The sequence below is a fragment of the Plecotus auritus genome (genome assembly GCF_963455305.1).
Source record: "Plecotus auritus genome assembly, chromosome: 6".
Classification (NCBI taxonomy): Eukaryota; Metazoa; Chordata; class Mammalia; order Chiroptera; family Vespertilionidae; genus Plecotus; species Plecotus auritus.
The window spans coordinates 109,157,186-109,182,365 of NC_137773.1; the positions used below are offsets into that span (position 1 = coordinate 109,157,186).

At 48.7% G+C, this 25,180-nt stretch overlaps 1 protein-coding gene across 2 annotated transcripts in view; it reads right to left on the minus strand.

Annotated features, from left to right (window-relative positions):
- The window catches only part of TBC1D9B (TBC1 domain family member 9B), a 51,531-nt gene that overhangs the window by 12,188 nt on the left and 14,163 nt on the right, over positions 1–25,180 (minus strand). For both annotated transcript variants that reach the window (XM_080672452.1, XM_080672451.1), the window contains exons 4-10: positions 24,077–24,305; positions 23,100–23,358; positions 21,730–21,937; positions 18,746–18,958; positions 1,962–2,123; positions 1,504–1,654; positions 813–1,027 (exon numbers count right to left, since the gene is read on the minus strand). In XM_080672452.1, coding sequence (XP_080528578.1) covers positions 813–1,027; positions 1,504–1,654; positions 1,962–2,123; positions 18,746–18,958; positions 21,730–21,937; positions 23,100–23,358; positions 24,077–24,305 — 1,437 coding nt within the window. The remainder of the gene's footprint in view (positions 1–812; positions 1,028–1,503; positions 1,655–1,961; positions 2,124–18,745; positions 18,959–21,729; positions 21,938–23,099; positions 23,359–24,076; positions 24,306–25,180) is intronic.

A 25,180-nucleotide genomic window follows, 5' to 3' on the forward strand; every position in this document is an offset into this window, starting at 1 on the left:
GAAACCGGAAGCTTTGTGCATTACTGGTGGGAATGTAAATGGTGTAACTTCTGTAGAAAATGCTACGGCAATTCCTAAAACATTTAAATATAAAATTATTATATGACTGGCACTTCCACTTCTGGGTATATAAACAACATAACTGGAAGCAGGGACTGGAACAGATATTGTTACTCAGTTCATAGCAGCATATTCACAATAGCCAAAGATGAAGGAACCCAAGTGTCCATCCTTAGATGAGTGGATTAACAAAGTGTGTTCTATACACACAATGAAATATTACTCAGCCTTAAAAAGGCAGGAAACACTAACACAAGCTACAACATGGATGAACCTCGAGGACATTATGCTAATGAATAAGCCAGCCACAAAAGGACAAATACTCTCTGAGTCCACTTATCTGAGGTTCCTCGGGGAGTCAGGTTCACAGAGACAGAAAGAACAGTGGTTGCCAGGGGTAGCTAGGGGAATTGTTGAAAGAGTTCTGGCGATGGATGGCAGTGAAGGCTGCACAAAGATATACTTAATGCCACAGAGTGTACACTTAAGAATGAATGGTGAAGGCGGTAAGTTTTATTATGTGTTTTCATCACACACACAATAATCAAATACCCCAGGACCTGTACCAGCAGCACACAGAAGGTAACAATACATAGCATGGGGACGAGATGAGCAATTGTTCTTAATTACACCTCGGAACGGCACCGTTGAGGTTATTATGTGAGGCCATCACTCAGGCCCAGGGCCATGGGGACCTGCTCCCATGAGCCTCTGGTGGGCGATGCTCTCTGGGTCCCTGATCAGCCCCTTACCTGGCAGTAGCCGATGGTAGGGTTTCGGAAAGCATAGGCAGTCAGCACCCGTCGAAGCGCGGCGATCCCGAGCTCGTTCTGGAAGGCAGGGTGCTCAGGCATGGAGCGGTGGAGGTCTCGCTCAATCTCCTCCGTGGCCAGGCTGTACCTCCCCGTGGACTTCTCCACCAGCTCAGAATAGTAGCCAGGGTGAGTCACCATCTCATTCCAGGCCCCTGTGGAGACACAGCTGGGCTGTCTCGTCCCCTCCTGGGACTTCAGGGCAGTGACAGGCAGTTTGGAGACGACAATGTACCACAGAGAAGTGGAACTTTGGGATCAGTCATGTGGTGGGAGGCAAAGGTTCCCTCGTGACTGCTCCTTGTAGGGGGCACCCCACCCAAGTTCCAATGGCTGATACTCCTCCTCCTGAAACTGTCTAAGTGACCAAGGGTGTGCATGTGGTCAGAGCCTGTCCCAAGGAAAGGAGGCCTCAGGGGGTCTACTCGAGTCCCACTGCAGGTGGAGAGGTGCCAGCCAGCGACAGCGCCCCACCCCGCCGTCTGCTCCCCAGGACTCCGCTCCTGGTGTGGGCCCGAACCAGGCCCCTCCAAGGCCCCTCACAGCAGAGTCCCATTTCCACCCTATGAAGGTCAGGCAGCTCCTGCCTGGCCAACTCAGGAGCCAGCTGGGGGTTGGCAGAGCAGCTCACCAGAGAAGAGGAGCCAGAGCTCCCCACGGAGGCCCTCGGGAATGCCCTTCAGCACCAGCTCCCGGGTCTTGGCCGTGCGGTACATGCACACACCGCGCCCGTACTCAGAGAAGTGGATGTTCCATGACTCCTCCTTCATCTTCTCCTTGGCCTAGGGGAAGGCAATGAGGAGCTATGGTGTGACCCAGGTTGCTGGGGCCAGTGGCTCTCCTACCTTCCTCCTCCATCGGGCATGCTGACCGCCACCTCAGGTTTCCAAGGGCTCACAGCAAAATGCCGCCAGCTCAGGCTGCACTGAGCACAGCACCACCCTCAGGCAGCAGGCACACGGGCCTCCCTGCAGAGGCCTGGGGCCCATAGGACCGACATTGCCTGTGATGGGCACAGAACCACGGGCTGGCCCTAGCCCCCCCGACACGTGGGCCTGGCATGGCAATGGAGCCCCGCTCTGAGCTTACCCCTTTGGCCCCCAAGTCCTCCACTGGCGCATTTCTCTGGAAGAGTTTGAGCAGGCCCTGGGAAGCAGTTGGCGCCTCCTGCGCGAGGGAGCTCTGGCAGCCACCAGATGATGAGGTGGGGCTGGCGGGCTGCTCTGATACCTCCTGAGGAGCTTGAGAAGACTGGAAAGTACAACACAGAGGGAGACACTGAGCCTGCAGGCCTCCCATGTGCACTCAGTCACTGCCTGAAGGGGGCAGCACGGGGTGGGCAGCACCTGGTCCCACCACCTCATCACCTCCTACACTGTCCTCCTTCACAAGCCCACCCACGCTGGCTGGCTTCTCACTGGGAGGGTTCTGGGCCCATCCTGTGAGGCCTTCTCAGTGAGGTCCGGGCCAGGAGAGAAGAAACTCCGAGAAGCCAGCTCGTGTACCCGACAGGGCCTGACTGCAGCGCTGAGTTCCCAGGGACACTGTCCTTATTCCAGCCTCTGGGCTGCAGACCAGCTGACCCCAGAGATGGCTGTTGGTGGCATCTGCCATGACTGTTCCCGGGCCCCTGGCCACAGTGATCAGCTCAGGTTGGGACTGCCAGGAAAGAGCACTAGGGACCCCATGGAGCACGTGCACCGAGCCATGCAGGAAAGTGGCGCAGAGGCCCAGCCCCAGCACAGGCCCAAGCCCGACAGCCTGTTCAGAGTGACAGGTCCCTCCTGCAGGTGCCCTCCACGACTGTCTGCTGAGTAAGTAAGGTGTCCTTCCTCAGGCTACCTGTCCACTGCACTCCCGGGGCTCTGGAGGTTCTGGGGCTCGCTGGCCCATGTGCCTCTCTGCTTTGGACACTCCAGACTGGGCTCTCCTCAGTGGTCTGCTGCAGCTTCCAACGAGACTGCCAGGGCTTAGAGGGCAAAGGTAAGGGCACGGACCTAGAACTGGATGCAAGGAGGGGGTCCTTGCCTGTGGACTATCTCTACTTCCGGCTACCTCCCCGCAGGGCTAACCTGCATTAGGGGAGGCCCCTGGAGGGCTGGAGGCCCCGCCCCAGTGCAGGAGCCTGTGAATCTGCTTTCCCATTGCACAGATGGCCAATGGCAAGAGAAATGAACCCTGTGGGTTTTGGGAACCTACAGGGGGATGCACATAGGGCTGGCAGAAGGGGGCACCAGGAACACAGGTCTGCAAGGAAGCCCTGAACTTCAGGGTTCTGGCCCTCCACTGCTAATACAGCAAGTAGGTAAGTTCCTGGCCTGACTCCTCCCCTCCCCCCAAGGAGGTCTCCTCAGGGAAGCATTGGCATCTTAGCCCCTTTAGGCACAGTGTGGGGGATGCCCGACACTGCCCTTTGCCCCTTGCTCTCCAGACGATATTCTGCCTGTGGGCATCTGACTTCCAGGCGAGCTTGCCACCGTGGGCAATGGCCTGTGCAGGGAGCTTGTCCTCTGGCCCAGGGGTCAGATGGCCCAGAGCCAGTGCCCTCTCTGGTTCTCCCCTCAGCTCCTGCCGTGAGTGCCCACCGACAGAAACAATGCTGCTCTTGGGTGGACACTGGTCACTGGCTCCCTGGAATCCACTTCCACTTCTGCCAGCAGCAGTTTCCCGTCTTCATGTGGGGGCACATTTCTCTCCACTCTTGGCTCCACGCTTTGTGGGTTCTGCTGAGACCTGGGGTGATGACCCTAAGCTAATTAATTAGCATTTCCACTCACAGCCTCAGGGAACTTGGGGAGAGTTCCCAGGGACACTGTCCTGTGTCACCCACTGGCCACCAGGACGTGCAGTGGTGACTCTACAGGGAACATGAGGATGAGCCAAGGAGGATGCAGGGGCTTCTGCCATCCTGGTACCACCCAGCCTGGGGATGGCACTGCTGGCAGGAAACCATGTTCAGCGGGCAGAGGCCAGCTTTGTTGACAGGTGGCCACTGCATGGCCTTCTCGGCTTTGTGGGCCAGTAGGCTCCCTCTGCCAGCTCCAGTCTGGGCTGGGGCTTCTGCCCTTGCGTTCTCCTGTCACCTCTGATCCTACCATCCACCGCGCCACACTCCCCCTTTTCTGTGTCCCTGCATGGGGACTCTCCATGTTAAACGCATCAGACTCTACTCTTTCAATATGTACAGTGTATTGTATGTCCATGGTACCACAGTAGAGCAGTTTTTAATAAAAACATTAAAAAGGAGAAATGGTAAGTCTGCTAGTTCATATCTAGAGCCCACCCCTCTGCCCTGGCTGGTGTTCTGAAATGGATTTGGGGGCCACTAATTACTTTTTCATGACAAACTGCTAGAATCCAGGGGAAGGACCTAGTCCAGACAAGAGTGCCCTGATGCAGAGCTTTACTGGGTGTTTCTGAGAGTCTCGATGGCTAGCACCGCGCCCCCCCACCCCGAGCTCCTCCCTCTCCCCTCAGCTCGTTAGTGGGTTCTGCATGCAGTTCTGTTTACTTATCTGTAAAGGAGTCTGAGAAATCTGCTCCCAGTATCATTGGCTGTTTCTCAGAGTCACTTGCTGAGGGTTATGTTCAGTGAGGCATCGCTTTTGGGGGGAGGGAGCTATTTTTTAGTTATTTCTGAATTCCGGGACCTTAGGAGTTCCATCCCTGTCAGAGCAGAATCCCTTTTCCTCTCCCCTCCCTGGCCCCAGCGCAGCGCTGATGCTGTGTCTATGCAGAACGCGCCCCCGCAGTGCTCGGACCCCACCACTGCAGTCGGGGGTGCCGTGCCCTTTCTCCTGGTTTTGTTGAAGATGCTGTCTGTGGACTTTTGCTTTTACTCTTAAAGTTGCTCTGTGTGCTTTTATGAGGAAATTTAGTAAGGTTTTAAAAATTACCCAGGCACCACCACCTGTCCCAGTTGAAGGCCACTTCAGTCAGGCTTTTCTTTCTGTCCTTCCCCCGAATAACTCTTATCAAGGCCACCAGGACCTCTCTTTGCCACCTCCGGTGGTCAATTCTTAGTTCTCCTTATCCTTGACCTAAAACGTCATACGTCCAAAGCGGAATTCTTTCAAACCTGCTCTTCCTGCATCTCCCCCTGTCATTTAATGCGGCTCTGTTCCCTAAGCTGCCCCGGACAAAGCCATGTCAGCTTGGCCCCTTTCTGTCTCTTCTACCCCACATCTGACCCATCAGTTCTCAGAACTGCCTTCAAAATATATCCTGTTAGACATTAACTCCAAACAATCCAAAAAGGAAATTAAAAAAATAATTTCATTTACAATAGCACCAAAAATAATAAAATACTTAGGAATAAACTTAGCCCTGGAGGTGAAAGGCATACACTGAAAAGTAAAAAAACACTGCTGAAAGAAATGAAAGACACAAAGAAATGGAAAGACATATGGTGTTCATAGACTGGAGAATCTTAAGACTCTTAAGACATCAGTACTACCAAAGTGATCTACAGATTCAGTGCAATCCCTATAAAAAACCAAATGAGCCCTGACCGGTTTGGCTCAGTGGATAGAGCGTCAGCCTGCGGACTGAAGGGTCCCAGGTTCGATTCCGGTCAAGGGCATGTACCTTGGTTGTGGGCACATCCCCAGTGGGGGTGTGCAAGAGGCAGCTGATCGATGTTTCTCTCTCATCAATGTTTCTAACTCTGTGTCCCTCTCCCTTCCTCTCTGTAAAAAATCAATAAAATATATTTAAAAAAAACCACAAAAACAAAACAAAACACAAAAACAAACCAAATGACTTTCTTGCAGAAATAGAAAAATATTTTCTAAAATTCATATGAAAACTCAAGGGATCCCAAATAGTCAAAAACATGTTGGAAAAAGAATAAAGTTGGAGACCTCAGACTTCCTAATTTAAAAATTTACTGTAAAGCTACAGCAGTTAAAACAGTATAGCACTGGCATAGCGAAAGACAAATAGACCAATAGGATAGAATTGAGAGCTCAAAAATGAACCATCACATTTATGGTCAAATGATTTCAATAAGGGTGCCAAGACCATTCAATGTGGAATGAATAGTTTTTACAACAAATGGTGCTGATAAACCTGGATATCAGACACAAAATGATGAGGCTGGAGCTTTCCCTCACATTATACACAAAGATTAACTCAAAATGAAGCAAACACCTAAATACAAGAGCTTAAATTATAAAACTTTTAAAATAAAACAGAGGAAAAGCTTCATGACATTGAAACGACAATTATTTCTTGGAGGTGACATCAAAAGCACAATAAAAGAAAAATAGGTAAATTGAACTATATAAAAATTAAAAACTTATCTGCATCACAGGACATAATCATTAGGATGAGAAGGCAACCCATAGAATGGGAGATCATATTTGAAAATCATATGTTGATAAGAGACTAATATCTGCAATATATAAAGTTCTAACCCTCAACAACAAAATCAAACAACCCAATTAAAAAAATACCCAGTGCCGGCATGGCTCAGTGGTTGAGCGTCGACCTATGAACCTAGAGGTCATGGTTCGATTCCTGGTCAGGGCACATGCCTGGGTTGCAGACTCGATCCCCAGTAGGGGGCAAGAGGCAGTCAATCAATGATTCTCTCATCATTGATGTTTCTATATCTCTCTCTCTTTCCCTTCCTCTTTGAAATCAATAAAAATATTTTTAAAAAAAATAGGCAAAGGACCTGTGTAGGGAGCGGCTATAGGGTTAAGCCTCGGATTGATCTGTGGCAGAGCCACAAACAAGTCCCAGCTTGGAGGGCAGAGCCCTCTTAACATAATTAACCTTGACCTTATGACAATCCCTAGATCCTTCCTAGGTAGCTAATGGGCTGTGGGAGGTGCAGCAAGTGCTGCCAAAACAAGTGAAACTCACAAGAACATTGTAACTATGTTGACCACTACCTTGTTTGTCTCTGACTATAAAATAAAGCCTCAGCTTACAGGTGGGGGTCTTTTTGTGTCCTCATCCAGGCATGAGAGATCCGCCGAGCCCCAGTTGTATTCTTTTTGTCTGTCTTTTCTAAATCCTTCACCACCCTCCCTAGGTTTATCCTTGGCCATGCTGGCGCGGCACAGACCTGAATAGACATTTTTCTAAAGAGGATATACAAATGGCCAATAAGACATAAAAAGATGCTCAACATCACTAATCATTGGGAAATGTAAATCAAAACCAATGAGATATCACATCACACCCATTAGAATGGTTATTGTAAAAAAAACCAAAAAAACACCCAGAAAATAACAAGCGTTGGCATGGATCAGGAGAAACTGGACCCTTTACACTACTGGTAGGAATGTACATCGGTGCAACAATGTGGAAGACTGTATGATAATGCCTCAAAATAGCAAACATTGAATTACTATTTGACCCAGCAATTCTACTTCTGGGAAGTTCTCCAAAATAACTATGTGTAGGGTCTTGAAGAGTAATGAGTAGAAATTTTTATATCCATGTTCATAGGACCATTATTCACAACAGCCAAAAGGTGGAAGCAACTCAAGTGTCCATCAAAAGATGAATGGATACATATCTTTTTTTAAAAATTAAATTTATTGCCTGGCTGGTGTAGCTCAGTGGTTGAATGTTAACCTATGAACCAGGAGGTCACAGTTCAATTCTGGTCAGGTCAGATGCTTGGGCTGTGGGTTCAGTCCTCAGTAAAGGTCTGCAGGAGGCAGCTGATCAATGATTCTCTCATCATTGATATTTCTATCTCTCTCCCTCTACCTTCCTCTCTGAAATCAATAAAAAAGATATATTAAAACAACCACATCAAAATTACAACTAAAGCCCTGACTGGTTTGGCTCAGTGAAAGAGTGTTGGCCTGCAGACTCAAGGGTGCAGGTTTGATTCCAGTCAAGGGCATGTACCTTGGTTGCGGGCACATACCCAGTAGGGAGTGTGCAGGAGACAGCTGATTGATGTTTCTCTCTCATTGATGTTTCTAACTCTCTATCCCTATCCCTTCCTCTCAGTGAAAAAATCAATAAAATATATTAAAGAAAAATTACAACTAAAATACAGGACAACTATCATTCACAACCGTCTGAAAGTTGGCTGCATGGAAGTCCTACAACTAGAGAAATAAAGAAAGCACATTGAGACTGGTAGGATGGGCACAGGTGAAGAATGGGCTGGTCTGACACCCACATGTGCCGTTTTTTTAATCAGAGGGAGATTGTCTTTACGGAAGCTGCCCGTGAAGTGCAATGGGACCCAGCCCCACACCAGACCCCAGCCCAGGGTTCCAGAGCTGGGAAGAGAAGTTCCCACAACTCTGGGCTGTAAAAACCAGTGGGGACTGTGGCTGAGTAACATGGAGGCTGCTGGAGACCCAGGTGTTCCTTTTAAAGGGCCGGTGCATGAACTTACTCAGACTCCCAGCACCAGCCGGCTTTGGGGGAACCCAGACACATACAGGGAGGCACTAGATTGTCTGGCATTGGGGCAGGAACTTGGGGGTGGCTTTCTCCCAGACAGAAGTCCTCACAGGGGTCATTGTTCCAATGCTGGGACGTCCCCTGTCACAGGGCTGACTGGCAGCCATATCTGAGCCTCCATCAGGCTGGAGCACACTGTTTTCTCTGCCCTGGTGATTTCCTGAAACCCCGCCCCATCCAATTTGCTAGCCCCACCAAGGTGTTTGTAGCAGCTTTTCCATATGAATGGCTGGTCCTGGCTCAGGCTTCAGACTTTGCTAAAATCTCTCAAACAAGCTGCAGCTGGTGATAGTGTGCCCCAAACCTATCAATAAAATGCCCAAGATCCGGCACTAGTACAAGCCTGCCTTGCTTCACAGCGAGGCCTCACCTGGGCACCTCCAAGCCCAAATACAAATAGCAAATAGCAGCCATCTGCAGATCTCTCTGTAGTTCCTAAAGAGTGGCCCCAGGCAGTGGTTGACTTTGCACCTCCCTGGAGGCCCTAGAGTCAGTACACATGATGGGTAGCTTCAGACCATAGCAGATTACAACTCTACACATCCACAAGTGACACACTCAAAAGGCAGATGCAGTGAGCACCAAAGCCCCACTGAAACAAGTCCTGCTCCATAGGGGTGTCTCCTGCACAGAAGGTCTCCCACTGCAGTCACAGCTGGTCCTCACAGCCAATTGGACTGGAGGTCAACTCCTCCCAGATATGCCAACAGCAATAAAGGCTCAACTATAGGACTGTGCACATGTCCCACACAGGGGTGCAGCTAGAGTGCTCAGCTCAGATGACTAGGGAGGCTAAGCCATTGGACACCTACTACACAAGGCCACTCTACCAATTACAGGAGACATAGCAGCTCTACCCAATACATAGAAAAAAACACAGGGAATCAGCCAAAATGTGGAGACAAAGAAACATGTCACAAATGAAAGAAATGGAAGGAAGCAAACTACTGGATACAGAGTTCAAAACCATGGTTATAAGGTTACTCAAGGGATTTAATGAGACTTTAAAGGATCTCAGTGAGAATGTCAAAGACATGAAAAAGGACCAGTCAGAAATTAAGCATATACTAACTGAAATAAAGCATAATTTATAAGGGTTCAATAGTAGAGTAGCAGATTCTGAGAATCAAATCAACATTTTGGAATATGAGGAAGTAAAAAACCACCCCATCAGAAGAGCAAAAAGAAAAAAGAATCCAAAAAATGAAGACAGTGTAAGGAACCTCTGCAACAACTTCAAGTGTACCAACATTCGCATTATGGAGGTGCCAGAAGGAGAAGAGAGAGAGCAAGATATTGAAAACCTATTTGAAGAAATAATGACAGAAAACTTCCCCTACCTGGTGAAAGAAATACACTTACAAGTCCAGGAAGCACAGAGAGTCTCAAACAAGAGGAACCCAAAGAGGCCCAGACCAAGACAAATCATAATTAAAATTCCAAGGGTTAAAGTCAAAGAGAGAATCTTAAAAGCAACAAGAGAAAAGCAGTTAGTTACCTACAAGGGAGCACCCATATGACTGTCAGGTGATTTCTCAACAGAAACTTTGCAGGCCAGACGGGAGTGGCAAGAAATATTCAAAGTGATGAATAGTAAGGACCCACAACCAAGATTACTCTACCCAGCAAAGCTCTCATTTAGAATTGAGGGTCAGATAAAGAGCTTCACAAACAAGAAAAAGCTAAAGGAGTTAATCACCACCAACCTAGTACTACATAAAATGTTGAAGGTTACTAGTATTCTTTAAGAGGAAGAAGAAGAAAAAAGAAGACGATGAAGAAGAGATTAAAAATATGAACAATAAAATGACACTAAATACATATCTATCAAAATTGAATCTAAGAATCAAAATAAACAAACAAGAAATCTAATGAGCAAAATAAACTGGTGAATAAAATAGAATCAGAGGCCTGGGAGCATGGAACAGACTGATGAATCTCAGAGGAAAAGGTGGTGGGGGCAGAGCATGGGAAGGAATTACCAAAGATCTTATCTATGGACACAGACAGTAGGGTGGTGAAGGCCAGGAGTGGGGTGGGAACTGGGTTGAGGGGATAGTGGGGGGAAAAAAGGAAAAAGGAGGACATCTGTAATAATCTCAACAATAAAGGTTTAATTAAAAAAAAAAAGTGTAAATGGTTTGCACTTCTCCTACCCAACCAGAGGGTAAATAGTTTAAATCACCCTACTCAGGGAGACAGATAACAAAATCCCCATTAGTGCCATCTGCCAAACACACTAAAAAAAAAAAAAAATTTTATCACTGGGGTGACATTGGTTATATAGGTTTTAGTTACACAACTTTACAATACTTCATCTGTATACTGTATTGTGTTTACCACCCCAAGTTAAGTCTCCTTCCATCGCCATTTATCTCCCCTTTACCCTCTTCTACTTTCCCTCACCCCCTCCCCTCTGGCAATCACCATGCTGTTGTCTGTGTTTATGAGTCCTTTGTTTTCTTTGCTCAATCCCTTCACCCTTTTCACCCAGTCTCCAACCCCCACCCCTCTGACAGATGTCAGTCTGTTATTTATATCCATGAGTCCGTTTCCACTTTGTTTATTTTGTTTATTAGATTCCACATATAAGTGAAATCACATGTTACTTGGCTTATTTCATTTAGCATAAGAGTCTCCAGGTCCGTCCATGCTGTCGCAAAAGGTAAGATTTCCTTCTTTTTTTATGGCCACTCATCTACTGATGGGCACTTGGGCTTCCTCCAAATCTTGGTTATTGTAAATAACACTGCAATGAACATGGGGGTGCATATATTCTTTCTGATTGGTGTTTTAGGTTTCTTTGGATAAATACCCAGAAGTGGAATTGCTGGATCATATGGTAGTTCTATTTTTACTATTTATTTATTTATTTATTTAATTGTTTGAAGTATTACAAATAGTAGTACATATGTCTCCTTTTTTTTTTTTTTTTTTTCCCATTGACCTCCCCCCGGCCTATTTTTACTTTTTTGAGGAACCTCCATAGTTCTCCACAGTGGCTGCACCAATCTACATTCCCACCAACAGTGCACAATGGTTCCCTTTTTTCTTAAAAAAAAAAAAAATGTTTTTATTGATTTTAGAGAGAGAGGAGGGGAGAAGGAGAGACAGAAACATCTATGAGAGAGAAACATCAACATCCACTGGCTGCTTCCTGCACACCACCCACTGGGGACTGAGCCCACAATCAAACTGGTGACTTGGTACATGGATCGACATTCAACCACTGAGTCACAGTGTTTGGGCCCCCTTTCTCCATATCCTCACTCTCTATTGTTGTTTGCTGACTTATTGATGATAGCCATTCTGACAGGTGTGAGGTGATATCTCATTGTGGTTTTAATTTGCATTTCTCTGATGACTAGTGACGCCATAAGATTTCACTTATATATGGAATCTAAAAAACAAAATAAATGAACGACCAAAACAGAAACAAACTCATAAATAGAGAGAGCAAATTGATGGGTTGCCAGGTGGAAGAGAAATTGGGGGGGCTGATTCAAAATGGTGAAGAGATTAAGAAGTAAAAATTGGGCCCAGCCTGTGTGACTCAGTGGTTGAGCGTTGACCTATGGACCAGGAGGTTTCGGTTCGATTCCCGGTCAGGGCACATGCTCAGTTTGTGGGCTCAATCCCCAGTAGAGGGCATGCAGGAGGCAACTGATCAATGATTCTCTCTCATCATTGATGTTTCTCTCTCTCCTTCTCCCTTCTTCTCTGAAATCAATAAAAATATATTTTTTAAAAAAGGAAAAATAATCGGGCCCTGGTCAGGTAGTTCAGTTGGTTAGAGTGTCATCCAATATGCCAAGGTTGCAGGTTCGATCCCAGATCAGGGTACATATAGGAATCAATGAATGCATAAATAAGTGGAACAACAAATCTCTCTCTCTCTCTCTTTCTCAAATCAATAAAAAAAAAGGCTTAAAAAAATTGTATTGCCCTACCTGGTTTGGCTCAGTGGATAGAATGTTGACCTGCGGACTGAAGTGTCCTGGGTTCAATTCCAGTCAAGGGCACATGCTTGGGTTGCAGGCTTGATCCCCATGAGGGGTGTGCAGGAGGCAGCCGATCAATGATTCTCTCTTATTACTGATGTTTCTCTCTCCCTCTTCCTTCCTCTCTGAAATCAATCCTATCTAATAAAAGAGTAACATGCAAATTAACCATCACTCCGCTACACCCACAAGCCACGCCCACCAGCCAATCAGAAGCAAGTATGCAATTTAACTCAACCAAGATGGCTGTGGCCACGGAGCCAGCAGGAGGCTTGAGTTTACCTGGCAATGGAGGAAGCCAAGCTTTCTGCACACCCTGGCCTGCCTTAACCTCCACTCAAGGTTACAAAGTTTCAATTATAGAAGATAAATAAATCCCAGATTCCAGGGCCTCCGCTTGGGTTGCTGGGGGGCGTGGCCAGCCTGCAAACCACCACAGGCCCCTTGCTCAGGCCTCCCCACGCCCCAAGGGAACCCCTACCCTGATCCAGGACACCCTTCAGGGCAAACCAGCTGGCCCCCACCCGTGCAGCAGGCCTCTATCCTATCTAATAAAAGAGTAATATGCAAATTGACCATCACTCCAACACACAAGAAGGCTGCCCCCATGTGGTCAAAGATGGCTGCCCCCATGTGGACACAAGATGGCCAGCAGGGAAGGGCAGTTGGGAGGGACCAGGCCTGCAAGGGAGGGCAGGTAGGGGTGACCAGGCTGGCAGAAGAGGGAAGTTGGGGGCAACCAGGCCTGCAGGGAAAGGCAGTTGGGAGGGACCCAGGCCTGCAGGGGAGAGCAGTTAGGGGTGACAAGGCCTGCAGGGGAGGGCAGTTAGGGGTGACCAGGCCTTCAGGGGAGGGCAGTTGGGGCAAACAGGCTGGCAGGGGAGCAGTTAGGCATCAATCAGGCTGGCAGGGGTGTGGTTAGGAGGTGATCAGGCTGGCAGGCAGAAGTGGTTAGGGGCAATCAGGAAGGCAGGCAGGTGAGCAGTTGGGAGCCAGCAGTCCTGGATTGTGAGAGGGGTCCCAGATTGGAGAGGGTGCAGGCTGGGCTGTAGGACCACCCCTCCCGTGCATGAATTTCGTGTAGCGGGCCTCTAGTAAAAATATATAAAATTAAAAAATTAAAAAAATATATATAAAAAAAATTGGTATTTACAAAACAGTCATGCGGATGTAAAGTACAGCACAGGGAATATAGTCAATAATATTATAATAACTATGTATTCTGCCAGGTAGGTACAGTCTTATCAGGGGGATCACTTTGTAAATTATATAAATGCCTAACCACTAGGCTATACACTTGAAACTATCCTATCTAATAAAGACAGAATATGCAAATTGACCATAACTCTGCGACAAAGATGGCGGCGCCCACAGCCAATAAGGAGGGAATATGCAAATTGACGCAACAAGGCGAGAGGTGGAAAGGCAGCACTGGCCTAAGCAAAGGCGGTGCCTGCAGCCAGAGGAAGGAAGGCCTATTCTTGCATGAATCTTCGTACATTGGGCCTCTAGTATAAAATAATATTGAATGTCAACTGTAATTGAAAATAAAAATTAATTTAAAAAAGTGAATGGATAAAAAATGGAATGGATAAACAAAATAACATATATATGTACATATACATACATACATACATATACATGTATATATATATACATATATACACACACACACACACACTTATATATAAAATGGAATGTTATGCTAGGTGAAATAAACCAATCACAAAAGAATAAATACCGTATGATTCCAATTATATGAGGTACATAGAATAATCAAGTTCACAGAGAGAGAAAGAATAATGTTACCAGGAGCTGGGGCTTGGGGGTAATGAGGAGTCAGTGTTAAATGGGTACTGATATTCAGTTTTTCTTTCTTTCTTATTTATTTTAATTTTTTTTTGTTAATCCTTGCCCAAGGATATTTTTCCATTGATTTTTAGGGAGAATGGAAGAGCAAGGGAAAGAGAGAGTGAAACATTGATGTGAGAGAAACACATTGATTGGTCGTCTCTAGCACGAGCCCTGACCAGGGCCTGGGCCGGGGAGGAGCCTGCAACCGAGGTACGTGCTCCTGACCAGAATTGAGCCCTGGACCCTTTGGTCCACAGGCCAATGCTTTATCCACTGAACCAAACCAGCCAGGGCAGATTCAGTTTTTCAAACTGAAAAGTTGCACATTAGTATGAATATACTTTATGCCACTGAAATGTACAATTAAAAGTGGTTAGGGTAGCCTAGCCAGTGTTGTTCAGTGGTTGAGTGTAGACCTGTAAACCAGGAGGTTCGATTCCCAGTCAGGGCACATGTCCAGGTTGTGGGCTTGATCCCTAGTAGGGGGTGTGCAAGAGTCAGCCAATGAATGATTTGCTATCATTGATGTTTCTTCCTCTCTCTCACTCACCTTTCCTCTCTGAAATCAGTAAAAAGATATATTTTTAAAAATGGTTAAGGTTGCAAATTTTATGTGTATTTTACCACAGTAAAAAAAATGTATCCTGAATTTGATCACTTCTCACCAACTTCATTGGTACCACCCTTAACCAAGGCTCTGTCACCTTGTGGCCTGATTCCTGTCGGAGCCTTCCAGCTCGTCTCTGCTTCTATTCTTTTTTTTTTTTTTTTTCAAATATATATATTTTTTATTGATTTTTTACAGAGAGTAAGGGAGAAGGATAGAAAGTCAGAAACGTTGATGAGAGAGAAACATCAATCAGCTGCCTCCTGCACACCTCCTACTGGGGATGTGCCCACAACCAAGGTACACGCCCTTGACCGGAATTGAACCTGGGACCCTTCAGTCTGCAGACTGACGCTCTATCCACTGAGCCAAACCAGTTAGGGCTCTGCTTCTGTTCTTGCCACTCTCTAGTCAAGCACTGTCCAAGAGAAATATCATGAGAGCACATATGTAATTTAAAAATTTCTAGTTAAAAACATTAAAAAACAATAAATTGGGATGGTTGGGTGCAGGCCAGAAGGGGTCAATGGGGAAAAATAGGGGAAATCTGCAATACTTTCAAAAATAAAGATAAATAAAAAAACAATAAATTGGTGATATTAATTTTAATAATATATTTTATTTAATACAATATAGCCAAAATATTACCATTTTAACATGGAATCAATATAAAAATTGTAGATATTTTACATTCTCTTTTTCATACTACTAGTAAATCTTCAACGTCTGGTGTGTAGTTTATGCTTTAAGCACATTTCAATTCGGGCTAACTGCATTTCAGTGCCAACAGCCACGTGTGGCTACTTGTGACAGCTGTGCCTCTAAAGTATTCTCAACACGGCAATCAGAGTAATTCTACTACAACATAAACAGACTGTGTCCCTCTTCTCGACAAAACTCTCCAACAGCTTCTCTTCTCACTCAGAGTCAAAACTAAAGTGCCTGTGAGACCCCTGTTACTGGCTTCACATGCTCCAGCTTCCTGCTTCCTCACTCTCACTCCTCCACCGGTCTCTGCTAGTTTAGGAGCTGTGCCCAGCTCAGTCTGGCCTCTAGACTGGCTTCTTCTCTTCTTTTAGTTTCCTGCTCAAATGCCACTTGGCCCCCACTATCCCCTGGCACTCCTCATCCCTTTTTATCCTGCTTTATTTTTATCGATGGCCCTTAGTACCACCTAACACTCTGGGTGTTTATTTGCTTACTGTCTCTCTCACTAGAATATGAGCTCTAAGAGAACATGAATTTTGTCTACTCTGTTCACTGCTCTACTCCTGGTGCCTAGAATAGCACTCGGCACCTATGAGGAATGCAATAAAAACGTGCTGGATGAATGAATGGTGAGCTCCGAAGGGGCCATGCATCTGCTTACTCTGACCATCAGGCCCTTTCATGAGTGATGCTGGACCTCATGAAGGCACCTCAAAATTCCTGCTCACGTCCCTCTTCACCCAATACAACCTTAGTCAGATCAAGCCCAACCTCCTCTAAGAAACCTTTCTTAATGTCTCTAATGGAAACTGATTCTGCTGGGCCACTCCCATCTATTGCTTATCTCCTCAATAACTTACTGAGCATCAGTTACAGGGGTGGGAAATATACAGGCCTCTGTGGGCCAGACCAGGTGGGGCTCTGGCTAGCTGAGGGGCACATGCTGCCACCCAGCTTCAGTGCCCCTCAGTGGGAATGTGGGTCCTATAATGGCAGGGCTGCTGATTTTTATGGACTCTTGCAATCATGAAGTACATAATTTCAGAAAGACCAACAGCACATACAGCTTGTCACACCAGGAAGCAAGGAAACAATCAAACATGGCTATGGTTATGTCAAAAGAATATATGCCAACCTGAATAAGCTCCCTCTGGTCACAGACGGACTTAGGGTAATAACGGTCATGGATTGAAACACATCAAGTTGCTTAAATCTGCAAGTTCATAATTATACTAAAAAGTAAACATAAAAAACGAATTGATCACAGTTAGAGGATACTAGACAAACAACTCATTGTTATTTTATTTTATTTTTTTAATATATTTATTAATATTTTACAGAGAGGAAGGGAGAGGGATAGAGAGCTAGAAACACCGATGAGAGAGAAACATCGATCAGCTGCCTCCTGCACACCTCCCACTGGGGATGTGCCCGCAACCAAGGTACATGCCCTTGACCGGAATCGAACCCGGGACCCTTCAGTCTGCAGGCCGACGCTCTATCCACTGAGCCAAACCGGTTTCGGCTCATTGTTATTTTTTAGTTGTTGTTAATCCTCACCTGAAGATATTTTTTGTCTACTGATTTTTAGAGAGAGTGGAAGGGATGGAGGAAGGAGGGGGCTCGAAGGGGGGGTAGAAAGAGAGAAAGAGGAAGAGAGAGAGAGAAACACTGATGTGAGAGAGAGAGAGAGAGAAACACTGATGTGAGAGAGACACATCGATTGGTTGCCTCCTTCACACGCTCCAACAAGGGCTGGGGATCAAACCTGCAACTCAGCTACATGTCCTTGACTAACTGGGAATTGAACCTGTGACCCTTCGGCTCATGGGTCCACACTCAAAACCACTGAGCAACTCCAGCCAGGGTCTAACTCATCATTTTATCTTATTTTTAAAATAAGGTTTTATTGATTTTGGAGAGAGAGCCAGGGAGAGACAGAAACATCAATGAGAGAAAAACATCAACATCGATTGGCTGCCTCCTGCACACACCCTCTTGGGGATCAAGCCCACAACCCAGGCATGTGCCCTGGGAATCAAACCGGTGACCTCTTGGTGCATGGGTCGATGCTCAACCACTGAACCACACTAGCTGGGCCCAACTCATCATTGTAACTGGTGCAGAACAGGAAAGAATAAAAGATTTATTTTCCCTTTTGTATATGAACTGTGCCTCAGGGTCCCTAAAAAATTGATGAGGGGAAGTTTCCTTTACAGTATTCCAGCTGACAAACAGAAAGAATGACAGAATTGGAGTGCTGCCATCCTGCAATCCCTAATGAATGAGTGGATCTAGGCAACCCTAACAGCACAGGACAAGAAGACCAGGTGTCGTATTTCTCTTGGTAGAAGTACCCATCACCTCAATCTTTCCTATGAGTAGACTTGCCCCCAAACACAAACAATTGAACCTGAATTTGATCTGGAGTTTACTACTCAACCACCAACTTACAGGAAATAGGAGAATGCAGTCAATGAAAACCACTAGGAGAAACTAAAGCACAAATGACCCAAATTCCATAAAAAAGAATACTGAGAGAGAGAGAGAGAGAGAGAGAGAAAGAAATCTATAGATAAAAAGGAGTTTAAAAGACGTATTAACTAAGCGTAATATATGACCTATGTGTACTTCAATTCCAATGATTAAACTGTAAAAAGTACATCTGCATTTGGGGAAATGTTAATACAAGTATTTAATATTCAGGAATTCTTGTGAATTATGTTGATATAATAATGAGATTGCAGTTAAGTCTTTAAAAGGGGGTCGGGGATCAAACCTGTGACCATTCGGTCCACCAGCTGACACTCTAACCACTTAGCAAACCAGCCAGGGCAGTCTTATACTGTAAGAATCTCAGACTGAAAGACTGACAGGAGAAGCACCAGGTAAAGGAACCTAAGCTTCCAAGCTGATCAGGGCTACAGTGTGGCCCTCAGTGCGGCACAGGCTCACAAGGGAGGCAGGCCCAGCCAGCAAAGGCTTCTCCTGTGCAGTGGGACTTGAGGTGGGTGGGGTGGGAATGCTCAGGACTGGGGTGTGTGTGACGTGGTGCAGAGGCCTGTGATGTCGGATAGTGCATGGGTGGCTGGACACCTGAGACCAAGGCTGGGTCAGGCTCTCCACCCCACACCCAGCAGGGATCCTCCCTGCCAAGGCCCATGGCAAGCACCACAGCGCTGCCTGGGCTCTTCTTCTGGCCCTGACCACCTGCCCCCCCATTCCTCAACCCCACCCCCACTCCCACAGTGCCCTCTCACCTCTGGGGCTGGATCCATGACACTGGCTTTCCTTCCTGCGCTGTTGTCACCTGGCTGCTTAGATGATGTTTTCAGGAGGAAGTCAGCAATCCTCTCAACCAAGAAATCGCGGTCTTTAAGGTTGGCAAACAGAAAGGTCATTTTGTTCTTGGTGCTAATAGACAAAGGGCTGGGCAGGACACTGGAACTGTCGGCTTTTTCGACAATGGTCACCTGGGAAGGCAAAAACACTGGGTGTCTGTGTCTTGCGATATAAAGACAGAAAGGTTCTGTGACCTTGAGAGCAAAGTGGCCTCAGGTGGCCCTCTCCGGGGAGGGTGCAGTGAGTGGATGGGGGCACTCGGGTCCACTACGTTCCATTCTGATTCTGTGGCTTGCTGCTGTAAGTTACATGCATGTCTAAATCTTGTTTTTCACTGATTAATCACACAGCCCTGCTGGTCTGTCATGAGGAGGGTGGGCCTAGCCACGGCCCTTCTTCGTTTCCCAGTGGCCAGTCCTTCAGCCTGCTCTGAAGGCTAGGGAGCAGGCTGTCCTAAGCATTGATTGCCAAAATACCCGCTGACAGGTGTCCGGGGCCCGGCAGAGGAAGTGTGGACAGAGCAGCACAGGCATGGAGAGCACAGAACAGGCTTTCAGGGGCGCCTCTGTAGAGTCCACAGCCTGGGGTAGGGACAAACCATGGCCATGCAGGCTAAACACCCTAGGGGTGGTGGGGGTGAGAGCCAGCTGGGAGGCCACTGGGCTGCTGTGCACTGAAGGCTCTTCTGGGGCGGTAGCAGCTGAGCTGAGACCTGCTGAAGCCAGGTGAAGAGCTGGGGCAGAGACCCAGTAACCACACTGAGGAGGTGCTAGACTGGACTGATGGACAAGGAAAAGCTGGAGAGGCTGGGGCTGGGTAAGCAGGGGTGGGCAGGGCGGGTATGAGTATGCATACATGTGAATGTATGTGTAAGAGTGTCTACACATATGCATGGTATGTAAGTGTGAGTGCATGTGTACGAATATAAACATGTGTGCATGTTTGTGAAGCGTGTATGTGTGTATCATGTGTACATGTGTATGGATGTGGGTTGCTGTGTGTACATGTACCAGTATATGTGCATATGCATGCGTGTGAATGCTCATGTGCATGGTTTGCATGTATACACAAGTGTGCATATGCACGTGAGTAGTGTTTATATGTGTGTGCATGTGTGTGCATGTGTGTGTGTATGCGTGCCTTGATGCACATGAACTGATATCTGAGAAGGAGTAGAGGGCTCACAGGTCCAGCAGGAGAAGATGTGGGAGGATTCCACACAGGGTGCCCACATGCTCTGACAGACATGCATTGGCAGCTGTGCGAGGATGGGTCCTAAAGGCGTTAGGTATGTGTAGGACAGTCCCGAGGTGGTCCAAGCAGATACTGGTGTCCTAGGCGGTGGCCGTGGAGAGGAAGGGACGTGCTACGGTCAAGATGCAGGATGAGGCCAGGTCAGAATCAAGGGTGGCTCCTGCTTTTCACCTGAGCAGACGGAAGGAAGGGGCGCCACTGCCTGGCTGGGATGAGAAGAGCATGTTTGGGTGTGCAAGTTCATGAGCGTAGCTGGTGCTCAGTGAGGAGCCCTGTGAAGCCTCCCTGGCTGGGACGTTGAGGATTGGTGAGTGCTGGGCCAGGGCCTCCACCCGTCCAGCTGCAGAGCCCACCCAAAGATGGGCGATAAGACGGCCCTGCTAGCCGTGGCTGGTGAGCAAGTGGTTAGAGCGTTGGCCTCTGGAATGAAGGGTCCAGGGTTTGATTCTGGTCAAGTGCACATACCTCGGTTGCAGGTTCAGTCCCTGGCCGGGTGCATGTGCGTGTGTGGGAGGCAACCAATTGATGTGTCTCTAACATCGATGTTTCTCTCTGTCTCTCCCCCTCCCTTCCATTCTCTCTTAAAAAAAAAAAAATCAGTGGAAAAATATCCTTGGGTGAGGGTTAACCAAAAAAGAAAAAAAAAAGAAAAAGAAAAAAGATCAGGACAAGGCAGTCCTGTTCCCCAACGCAGCTAGGCAGCCAGTACTCTCTGCTCTCAGAGACGTCAGGAGGAGTGGAGCTGGGACCTAAGGAAACCCTTAAGCCGGCCCCCCAGGCCTTGGCATGTCAGTATAACACCAGGATGAACCCACGGGCCTGGTGCCAAAGAGCATAGCCACCCCGGAACCCCTCAGCCTGGAGCTGTGGCTCTTTTTAGTCCTCTGGCTGACTTTTCTCGGGGAACCCAGGCAGCAGGCTAACCAACACCTTTTCATAGCTACACCTGTAACCCTAGGGCTTTGTACAAATGCCAGCAAGGTCTCACTGCTCTAGGTTTTGAACTAAATCAGAATACTGTGATGTAGGTTATAACTGAAAAACCTCACTGTGCTCCAGCCGGTTTGCCCTGCTGGGCCAAGAGGAAAAGGGGGCTTTGAGACCTGCCTGATCTTGGGATCTGTGCCTTCAACTGGGCAGGGTCCCTCTCCCTCACTGGCCACATTTCTCATTGCAGTCAAAGGAGAACAGGTCTCCACCTCTTACAAGTGAGAGCCAACTTCCAATGACGCTGCTAGAGCTGGAGCCACAGCCCAGGCAGATGTCGGAGAGGAACAGTGAGGCGGCCTCTGAGAATGACATGGTGGGGTTAATGCAGGGTCAGCGTCCTCCAAGCCCAGCCACAGCAGGGCTTTGCCACAGTCCCACTGCAGTCTAGGAAGGCAGGACTGAGGGGCATTCCCAGCAGAGAGGCTTGGATTCTTCCTGAAGTTTCCTTATGTACTAGAGTGAGCTCTCCTGGCCAAAGCCCCACTCCGTCTGCCCACGAGGCCAGGTGACCCCTGGGGACCAATCCTGTGCAGCCACTCTCAAGAGGCCTGCACAGGGCAGTGCTCGGGGAGGTGCTGACTCGCCACGTGTCCATCACTGAATGCTGAGGGGCCAACCAGGAGAGGCGGGGCAGAGCTGGTTGGGGCCGGGTGCTTACCTCCCGCAGGGGTATGATGAGGTGGCAGCCGTCCTCCTCCTTGCTGGCAAAGCAGATGTAGTTGCTGGAGATGAACATCTGGCCGGGGATGTGCAGCTTGTTGAATGGAGTCCACAGGGTGCAGCTTGTGTGGCCGTCCAGGCGTTCGTCCCTGGGCAGCCGGAACATGGCCCGGTAGTACTCGTTCTTGGCTCGTGCGTCTAGGTCTCTGGGGAAACCATGGCGGGGATGGGAGGGGACAAAATTTGGGTTTTCAAATTGGATTTGGGCTCTTTGGGGTCCTCCTGTGAGCAGGTCATGCCCAGGGATCTCAGAGTTCTATGAAACATGCACCTCAAGTGGCCAAGTAAAATGTGGGACATTCATATGACCAGCAGAATGGTCGGGAAACAACATGTCCCTGAGACTTGCCAGCTATGAGAGGACACCTGGAGGCTGACGGGTATGGCTCGTTGCTTGCCCAGAAGGTTCCGTATCCATCCTGCTGCTTCTTACTAGAAAGACCCAGACCATCTAGAAACCTAGACAAGGACCTCCTGACAGGCATGATGCTGTTGCTTGGTATAAAATGCACACTCGCCTGGCCCGTGGCTGTGCGAGGCGGGGCCTGGTACCCTGCTCCTCCCCCGTGCGGTGGCTTTGTCCTGGGGACAGTCCAGCAGCCTGAGCAGGGCCCAGCAAGCACACCCTGATGGACAGTGCCAGGGACTGTCATGTCCTGGCCCTGCTCGTTCTCTTTCCAGAATGTTCCAAAAGACACCCTGTCACTTGTATCAGGAGAGTGACATCTTTTGACAGTATTCTGGTCCTGAAGGCACACCCCTGATTCTGGGCCTAGGCCATGGTATCTGAGCACACGGATGTGAACTGGCTGTGGGACCCAGGGGCTCCCAGGCAGCCTTGCAGGTGTCCTGTGAAGCTACAATGGAGGAGTGCAAACAGAAGTGCTCCGGAGGGGCTGGCCACCTGTATCTGCCCTTTTGTCTACCAATTCCCACAGAATGGCAGAAACCTCAAACCTCCAGGCCAGACAGAGGGTATGAGGGGCCACTGGCCAAGGGGTACAGAGAAGAGCTATCAATCATGGTGGGGTGGAGGCAGTGCACCCTGGGACCTGATCACCGAAGCCATCCGGAGTGGCCTCTGGGGGCACCCTGACTGAGTTGGTGGGGAAAACAGGCTGTCAGCCAGCTGCACCTGGCTTTACTGCTCACTTGCTGAGGGACGTTGGGGAAGTTACTCAACTTCATCACAGGCCGGGAGAAGGAACGTGCTTCTTAGGATAAACCCCTCTTGAATCTCTCGGTTCCCTCCCTGCAGCTACACCTGTACCTCCCCTTCCTGAGTGTCCCCCACTCTGGGTCACGCACCGCTTCAGAGCGGAGATGTTCCTGTGTGGCTGGGCAGGCCTGGGCGGCGCCTTGTCCTCCAGGAAGCCCTCGTTGTCCAGCAGCTGCCGCATGGCCAGGTTGGCCAGCTGCTCCATGAGCTTGAAGGTCTCGCCAATGTTGAGGAACATGGAGAAGAAGAGCTCCTGGTCTCGGGTGTCCACGCGAATGCTCTCGGGGAAGAGCAGGGTGGCATTCTTCTCTAGTCTGGTGACATCCACCCACTGCACCACTAGGCTCACTGGATGCCGGTGGGGACAGACATACCAACACTGGGTCAAATGGGCTGGAGGGTTAGGCAGGGTGGGCTCCTGCTTCCCACCCGCACTGGAACCCACTGGGGGAAACTGTACTGAGCATGCCCTCCTGCCCCCCTGGTCCCGCTCCCCCATGCCTGAGCCTAGTTGTGCTGGGACGCACTCCACATGGAAAGGCAGGGCTATTAAGACAGATGAAGCCCTGGAGGCTCTTTCTGGGGTAAGGTGCAGTAGAGGGCACTGGCTAACTCTGGGGAGACTGCCTTGTGTCCTGAGGCCAGGTCTTTCCCCAGGGAGGGACCTGCAACACCAAGGCAGAGAGTAACCTAGAGCCACTCACAGACACGTGTGCCCTTGAATACTTGCCCTAAAAGAGGCCCCATGCCGAGAGTCCCTATGTGAAAGACCCTATCAGTGGACACAGGCAGGATAGGAGTCCCCGAGAGCCACGTGTGTGCCTGGCTCAAGTTTGGGTGTTCCTGTCACAGGTGCTGAGGTGGCACTTGGTTTGGGGGAGACTTTCTGTTGGATGTGTGGGAACAGAATATCTGGGGGCCAAGAGGAAGGAGATCCCTCATGGACTTTGATAGTCTGGAATGGTGATGAACTTTCTAGAGGCGAGGTCAGGGGGTGAGGGCCTAAGAGCTGAGGAAGGCGGGGCCAGCTGGGCAGCTGGGGGGATGCCAGGGCGCCCACGCTCACCTTCCTTGCCCAGCAGGAAGGAGTAGAAGCATAGGTGATTGACAGTCAGGTAGAGCCAGCCCTGCCTGGGCACACGACCCTTCCAGTAGCTGCAGGAGTAGTAATTGACTAGCTTCTCCCCCTCGGGCATCCCGAACTGCTTCCGCATCTTCAGCTCAGCTTCCTTGAACTTCCCGGGGTCCTCATCTCCCTGGGGCTGCAGGTTCTTGTTCTCTTCAGCTATGATGCCCTGGAAGAGAACAAGGGGAATGGTACCTGGAAGTGCCAGGGTTCCCACGGCCAAGACAGGCAAAGGCTGGCACAGGGAGGCCCGAGGATTCAGGTGGTGGCACCCAGGATGCTGGCCTAAAGGCCACAGGCTGGGTTAGGCCCAGTCAGCTGCTCTGGCAGTGCGTGGTCAGACAGATGCTGCCCATGTGACTGGCACGTTCCCTTCACTCCCTGAACTATGGCACAGAGCAGTGACTTTTTACATAAACGTTTATTTTTATGTAAAATTTCTAAAAATGTATCAGTAAAAAACACACATAGAAGAGCATATTTAGTGAAAAGGGACTCTGCCTCTTACTCCACAGTCCCTCTCCTCATTTCCTTCCAGACATGCAGGCATCGATGGTCCCTCGTTAAGCACATACGTGCGGTTTTCGCTTTCCCTCATTCTTTACCCGAATGGCATCGTGCTGTGACACTGTTCTGTGAAGTGCTTTTCTCAGGATGATGTCTTGGGGAAGTCCTGTATTTGATCCCCCTTCCCAGCCCCCATACCAGGGATTTCCTGCTCTTGTCCATGCCTATAGACCAGCCACAGGGCTCACGTGGCTCAGGGCACATCTATGCCAACTGCATCCTGCCTGAGTCTTTACTGGGCTCAGAGTGCCCGGAGATATCACTCTGGGCCACAGGGCCAGTGCTTGTGGCCCCACCGGTCAGGTATGCTCCGATGCCCTCAGTACAGCCGGCACTGCAATTGCCATGACTTCCACATCTTTCTCTCGAGCTGCCTGTGGTGTTGCCCTGAACCGTTCCTGTAGAAACTGGCTCTGGGAAATGGGTCTAGCAAAGCTCTCTCCTCATTATTAGGTCCTGCTTTTGTCTCTGCTGCCC